The sequence below is a fragment of the Populus trichocarpa genome, chromosome 3 (assembly GCF_000002775.5).
Source record: "Populus trichocarpa isolate Nisqually-1 chromosome 3, P.trichocarpa_v4.1, whole genome shotgun sequence".
NCBI lineage: Eukaryota > Viridiplantae > Streptophyta > Magnoliopsida > Malpighiales > Salicaceae > Populus > Populus trichocarpa.
Window position 1 is genome coordinate 13,499,429 of NC_037287.2, and position 7,856 is coordinate 13,507,284.

Consider the following 7,856-nt stretch of genomic DNA (forward strand, 5'->3'; position numbering starts at 1 on the left):
GGTCGTCTTCCAACCAGGAACCGAACCATGACTTCGCTGTTATTTATCACGACAAAGTAGTATCCTCGGTTTCTGGCCCTAATTCAACTGGATTGATAGAAAATAATTGATACACACAACAAATATGAATTGTGACACTAAAATCCAAGCTAGCCTTTGATTACCATTTCTAGACAAGAAACATAGTGCAGAAAATAAGACGAAATAAGAAACAGATAAAGCTATGTTGGGTGGGGACTGGGGGTATATAAGACATTGTGAATGCTAATATATATATATATATATATTCCTTAATTGGTTAATAAATGACAAGAAATAATAAATTATCACTACCAATCTTGCAATATTTAAAATAATAAATAGAAATAATTATTTTAATTGTAGTTTATAATAAGTATTGTTTTTTTAAACTAACACAATAAGGTAATTTCTCCACTCATTAAAATCATATTAATAAAGAATTTCTATTTTAGCTATCTCCGTTTATATTTTCATCTCCGTCTCCATCCCTTTGTGTTCACCGTAAGGAGATAAAATACTGAATAAAAATTATGCTGACAAAAAAAAAAAAAAATTATAACCAAAATATAATTTCTATTTTAGCTATCTCTATCTATTTTAAAAAAACGCAGGATAATGAAATGGGAGGCAGAATCATTACCATACAATTGGATAACGCCAGCGTACAATATTTATGTCCAAAATCCAAAGCAGGCAAGTGACATGAGGATAAACTCATAAATCGTAGGCAGACACGATAACGCTGTTGGGCCTCTCCATCCACGAAACTCACATGAAATGCCGGGTCCCTTATACTTCTCTGTCTACTTAACAACAGCTCATGTAAACAATTATTCACTCATTCTCTTTCTCCTCCAGAGGTCGTTTTTACAGCACAAAAACCAACCCTCCATTGAGAAACACCTCTATATATAGATAGCACTCCTTCATAATACATTACTCTCACACAGACACCACTAGTTCTCTGGTGTCTCCCCCTGCCCTCTCTCTCTGCATAAATTTCGTTCCCGAAAACATCTCTCTCTTTTTCTCCCGTTTACGCCTACCATGGCGGACCCAAGTCCATTGCTTCCAGTTTCCAATTCCTTAGAACCCAGCTATAGTCCTGCCCCAGAAGGGGCCGTCTCAGCCGGATGTCCGGCGACCCATCTCCGACGATCCAAGAAAGTACTCATCGCGGTCTTCTCTGGGTTGCTTGTTGTTTCTTTGATTTTAGCTACAATTAATAATAACAATGGAGGTCGACATGTCCAATATCATTCACAAGAAGACGAAGATGCGTCCTTGGCTACGCCAAAAGAAATGGCGAAACCCGAGACTTTGTTGCCAGCAGGATATTCACGTGGGGTATCTGCCGGTGTGTCAGAGAAGGCCAACGTGAATTTGAAGGGAGCTCAGGTGAAAGATTATCCGTGGAACAATAGCATGTTATCATGGCAAAGAACTGCTTTCCATTTTCAACCTGAAGAGAATTGGATGAACGGTATGGTTCGCACTTCTCGTTATTTCAATTTTTTTTTATTTTTTTTTACAAAAAAAATGGTTTACTTGTCCAAAAAAGTGGAATGCCTTTTGGATGACTTGGAGAGAAAATTTCTAAGCACGTTTTAGCAATTTAAAAAATTCTTAAAAACCCTAACAGCCGTGGCCCTCCTGCTGCGAGACACAATGAACTTTTGGACCGTCCTATCTTGGATTCAACCACAAATTTGAGGCCATGTGGGCCACTGCGTAGGTGGCTATTCTTACACAGTTCCAACGGTCAATGTTGTGATACGTTTTCTACTTGGTTCTGTTTTTTTGCCTGTAATCACTCAATTAACAATTTTGTTTTTGCTAGGCGTGTCTAGTGCGGTAGAGTTATAATATTTTTTTATTTTTTAATAATTATTTTTATATTAATAAATTAAAACATTTCAAAAACATGTAAAAAGAATATTTTTTTATAAAAAAATTGAATTTTTATTAAACGTTCCAAACCATGCCTTAAACTAGTATCGCCAAAGTACAATAATAGTGTCATTGAAAGATTATTTTCAAAGTTAAAGCGTAAGGACTTTTTAAAAAAGTGATTTAGAAGGAAGAATAATCAGTAGAGTTTGAATTATTTAAAATTTATTTAATATTCTGATAAAATAATTAACGTTTGAGTATAACAAGTAGGATTTAATTGCTCAACTCTAATTTAAGCATGAAGCTTTTTGATTGACATGTGTTGATGTACTTTATTTTAAAGTAAAAATTAAAGCTCTCTCTTTATTTCTACCTACCAATACTGAAAGTTGACCATGTCAGGTCAAATATCTGTAAATCAGGAATTTTCATAAACAGTACATTCTTTCTTCAAGATTAGGGAGCGGGAAATGGTGTATTGTGAAGAATTGAAATAACAGTTTTTTTAAAAAAAATATATAGAAATAATATTTTTTTATTTTTTTAAATTTATTTTTAATATAAACATGTTAAAACAATTAGAAAAATAAAAAAGTTAATTTAAATAAAATAAAATAAAATAAATATTTTTAAAACATAAAAATAAATAAGTTTATAGTTGACTAAATTAAAATCAAACGGTTAAAACATATTTTAATTCAGGATTTCCCTTTAAACTACCGAAATTATTATTTGATCATGTACCTTTCATTTCCTGGTCACTAAAACAAAAAAATGATTTAAGTAGTGATCCTGACGTGTACTCCATGTTATTGCCAGATCTGTATATTTTGCTAACGTGTCCCCTTTGTTGTTGTGGAGTTGAGTTTTTATGTGATGCTGATTTTTTCCCCCTTTTCTAATGGTTTGGTGCACCGACTTTTCAATGCTTTGATTTTGATGGGGGAATCTTGCGCGTTCTGCTTCAGATCCCAACGGTATGACCTCTTTGCCCTCTTCTTTGACAGAGATAAAAACTGAGTTCTTAACTCTAATAAAATTACGGTTCTAAATCGAAGAGAAATACATTGAAAAAACTTTGATTTTTTTTTTAAATTTCTAAAATTCAACTATCCGATAAAAAAACAATACATCAATTGTTTTTATAAGGGTTAAAATTGACTTGACCATAAGAATTTAAAGCTAAGTATGAAAATTAATTAAAATTAACTATAATAATCATTAAAATAAGAAAACAATATTTTCTAGATTTAGTTCGAGGATGTTTCAAATTTGGACTAGTCACAATAAGCTGACAAAACTGGTCTTATAGAACCATCTAGCAAAATTTAAATTTGATACAATGATATAAATTCATAAACATATCCAACACGTTTCATGTTAGAATGCAATTATTATTATTTTTTTTTTTGAAAAGGTGGCAGTATGTTTTAGATTCGTTTTCTGGATATGGATTCAAAACTAAAATAATCCACGACTTGTACGTTGTTGAATTATGCTGATTTTTGTCATATTTGCTAGTTTTCTTGTTTAATCAACAAGGAATTTTCAAAAAACAAGGACAAATTAGATCATACAAAGCTTAAGACCAATATTGGATTGATAGATTACTTTCCTGAACATGACTAATTCAATCTTATCCAGCCGACTGACATTGTAAGAGTCCCGGGATTGTCAATGACTAATAAACAATAACAGAGGATCAGTTTGAAAATTATACTCCAACAATTACGGAGGAACATTTTAAAAATTCAAGCATCGTTCTATGTGTTAAATTGACCTTGTCCTGTGTAAATTATAGGTCCATTGTATTACAAAGGCTGGTACCACTTCTTCTACCAATACAATCCACATGCTGCCGTGTGGGGCGACATAGTCTGGGGCCATGCTGTATCAAAAGACTTGATCCATTGGCTCCACCTCCCATTGGCGATGGTTGCCGATAAATGGTACGACAAGAATGGTGTCTGGACTGGCTCTGCCACAATCCTCCCTGATGGTAAGATCGTCATGCTATACACTGGATCCACTAATGAGTCAGTCCAGGTACAAAATCTTGCATATCCAGCAGACCACGATGATCCTCTCCTCCTCAAGTGGGTCAAATACTCTGGCAATCCTGTTTTAGTCCCGCCACCAGGTATTGGTGCCAAGGACTTCCGTGACCCCACAACAGCCTGGAAAACTTCTGAAGGGAAGTGGCGCATTATAATAGGATCCAAAATTAATAAAACTGGCATAGCTTTAGTCTATGATACTGAAGACTTCATAAATTATGAGTTGTTAAGTGGAATCCTTCACGGTGTCCCTAAAACTGGCATGTGGGAATGTGTGGACTTTTACCCTGTGTCGAAAACAGGTCAGAATGGATTGGATACATCTGTTAATGGTCCTCAAGTGAAGCATGTGATCAAGACAAGCCTGGATGATGATAGGCATGATTACTATGCACTTGGGACTTATGCTGACAAGGTTGGAAAATGGTATCCAGATAATCCAGAGATCGATGTTGGTATTGGTATCAGGTACGATTATGGCATATTCTATGCCTCCAAGACATTTTATGATCAGAGTAAAGGAAGGAGAGTGTTGTGGGGCTGGATTGGAGAGTCTGATAGTGAAGTCGCCGATGTAAAGAAAGGATGGGCATCTCTTCAGGTATGTTTCATGTCTTGCAAAATGGCTTGATCTTCAGAAATGTAATATGAGTTGGAACTTCAGATATGTTTACTAACTGTAAACCCACTTTGCCATTGCTTTCTACGCTTTTTATTCTTTTTAACAATTTTCCGGTTGTTCAATGCTAATCTGCAGGGCATTCCAAGGACAGTTGTGTTGGATACAAAGACAGGTAGCAATCTGCTTCAATGGCCAGTTGAAGAGGTAGAGAGCTTGAGATTAAAAAGCAAGAATTTTAACAACATAGAGGTTAAGGCAGGGTCAGCTGTACCGCTTGAACTCGATGGAGCCACACAGGTTTGTATGTGTGTAATTTCGTAAACTAAATTATAATAATATCAAGAAAACCTGTTTGACTTACGTGACGAGAACATGTTACAGCTAGACATCGTTGCTGAGTTTGAGTTAGACAGGAAGGCTATAGAGAGAACAGCCGAATCCAATGTGGAGTTCAGCTGCAGCACCAATGGTGGGGCTTCTCACCGCGGTGCATTGGGACCATTTGGCCTTCTAGTTCTTGCAGATGACGATCTCACCGAGTATACTCCCGTATACTTTTTTGTTGCCAAAGGAAATAATGGCAGCCTCAAAACTTTCTTCTGCACTGACCAGTCAAGGTAATAATAGTGGATCCTCCTGCACTTAATTGTAAAATTTCAGGTTCTTGGAGTGCTTGTGGTTGAGGCTGATTTGATGACCCTCATGATTTATAATATTCCTGTAGGTCTTCTGTGGCCAACGACGTTAGAAAAGAAATTTATGGGAGCTATGTTCCTGTATTAGAGGGTGAAAAGTTATCAGTTAGGATATTGGTGAGTTGAGATAGACTGCTAGTTATTGCTTCTTAAATTTATATTATGAATGTTTATCATATGTATGATTAATGGAATCATCAATCTGACTCTGTGGATGTGAATTAGGTGGATCATTCGATAATTGAAAGTTTTGCTCAAGGTGGTAGGACGTGCATCACTTCCCGGGTTTATCCGACGAGGGCAATCTATGGTTCTGCTAGGCTGTTTTTGTTCAACAATGCTACTGAGGCTGGTGTCACTTCTTCACTCAAGATATGGAATATGAATTCAGCATTCATACGCCCATATTCTAATGAACAACAGTAGCAATGCCTTCGATAAATTAATCCATTTTGTACGATAGTCTTCTTTTTTACCACATTTTGTATAAAGTTCTCCACCTCATGTATTTCTTTTTCTGGCCATCAGCTGGTGAGGAGGTGAAATACTATGATTGTCTGCCATTTAAATTGACTTTGTCCTGGAGGCTTGGCATGGTGATTGTAGCCATGCTCTTCAGAGCCCATGATTGATTCGGTTTTCTCATGCGTCAAGAAGCCACCATAAGTGTAGAATTGGCTTGCTATTCTTGCTACTTGAAGTTGCACATTATTTAAAGGCATCTATAGTGTGTCTGGAATATTTATTAGATTAAATTTGTGGAGTTGTTATCATAATTATTAAACCCGACCCGGATCTTGGGTTATACAGGTTAACCTCAATCAACCCGGTAAAATTAAAAAAAAAAAAAGAAGGAATAAAGAGGAAGTTGAATTTGACTTTTCCAACAATAAGAACAGCCTGAGCAATAAAGAGGAATCACTTATGGAGACAAGGGAGAGATGCTTATTACCTAAAGGAGTTTAAGTGTTGTTCTTTCAACTAGTATTTTCCATACTCGTTGCACTTCTTAGGGAAAGGTATGTAATGTTACAAAAAACAGAGGAAGTTGTGAAAAGGTTTTCTTAAAGATGGGGCAAAAGCTCCAGTATAGAAAGCCATATCTAAACCTTTTCAAAACTCTGTTGGCAAATGAAGAAAATGAGACAAAGAAAGTGATTCCAACTATTTTGCAGCATGTGCTTCAAGAGTTTCAAGATGTTATATACATGATGAAATTTCACCAAGTCTTCCTCCAGCACAAGAGATTCATCTTTCCTCCTTAATTCTCCTATAGGATGAGTCTTAAGGAGTATGAATAACTACAAAGTTAAGTTAATGAACTCTTGTCTAAAGATCAAATATAAAAACTAATGAAATAAAATAATGAGAGACTAAATTGAAAAATAAAAAAAATTAAGAAGAAAGATATTTTTTAAAAAAATAATAAGGACCAATATTGGATAGAAAATAAATGAAATAAAATGTTGAGGGATAAAATTAAAAAAAATAATCAAGAAAATGATAAAAAAATAATAATCAAAAGAATGAAGATCTTATTTGATATATAAAAAAATAAAATCAAATAATAAGGGATGAAATTGAAGAAACAAATAAAGATCAATGAAAAGAATGAGGACAACAAATAAAAATAAATAAATAAATAGGAGAACAACTCTGTATTTTAGCTTGTTCAACACGGATTTGAAAGAGAGAAGAGAGAAGAGAGGAGGAAGAAGGAAAAAACTCCATTGTCACTGAAACATCATGAATTTCACTAAATATGTAGCCACTAGACGCTTGAGACGACACAATAGTTGGATGTTTTTGGCCACCGAAAAGCGTGATAGCGTCTACTTGATGGTTCGTGTATTTCACAAAATATTTATTTTTTATGAATATTTTATTTGTTAAAAGATTGCTTTACCTATAATTCAAACATATTATAATGAAATAAAAATTATGAAAATACTAAAAAAATCCTAGATGCCTTATTTAATCTTAAAGGCAATGAAATAATTTTATTGTTTTTAAAGAAGAAAACAACATAAAAACCCCTCCTAACCCTTTTACATTTTTATTTGGTTTTAAGGGAAGTTATGTTATTTCTGTTCAAAAAAGTTGATATACAATTATAATCCAATAAATTTTATATTGACAAATAAATTTCATAAAAAAAACTATTTTACCCCTCAAATCAAACAATTTATTTTTTGTCATAAGGGACAAGGGTAAACATTATATTATAGCAATCCGTAATCCAAGGAGTCTATCCCTACGGTAAAAAACTGACGAGGTCTAGTGTTTTTTTTTTTAAATTTTTAATAATAATAATAATAATAATAATAATAATAATAATAATAATGTGCCGAGTTTTCCTTGGCTTGGCGTGACTAACGAGATTAAGATCACGACAACATGTGAAATCGAAATGATCCACACCAACTTTACTTATTAGACAAAACATTTAGAGAGGTACCCATCATTTCGCTGATGGGCCCCACGAATAACCATCGCATCTCTGCTCTCTTTTTTCCTCTGTCACGAGTCATAAAGAGCAGCTCCTTTACTTAATTTCGGTTAGTTACA

At 34.3% G+C, this 7,856-nt stretch overlaps 1 protein-coding gene across 2 annotated transcripts; it reads left to right on the forward strand.

Annotated features, from left to right (window-relative positions):
* The first annotated feature begins 847 nt into the window (after window positions 1-847).
* LOC7465525 (acid beta-fructofuranosidase) lies at window positions 848-6,043 on the forward strand. 2 transcript variants are annotated; one of them, XM_002303483.4, is made up of 7 exons: window positions 848-1,504; window positions 2,883-2,891; window positions 3,716-4,572; window positions 4,729-4,890; window positions 4,975-5,210; window positions 5,318-5,405; window positions 5,514-6,043. In XM_002303483.4, exons 1-7 carry the CDS (start codon window positions 1,069-1,071, stop codon window positions 5,712-5,714), a joined length of 1,989 nt encoding a protein of 662 aa, XP_002303519.1. In that variant the 5' UTR covers window positions 848-1,068; the 3' UTR covers window positions 5,715-6,043. The 2 variants fall into 2 exon arrangements, with proteins under 2 accessions (XP_002303519.1, XP_052307246.1); XM_052451286.1 differs by lacking the exon at window positions 2,883-2,891 and having other exon boundaries at window positions 851-1,504.
* The last annotated feature ends 1,813 nt before the right edge of the window (window positions 6,044-7,856 follow it).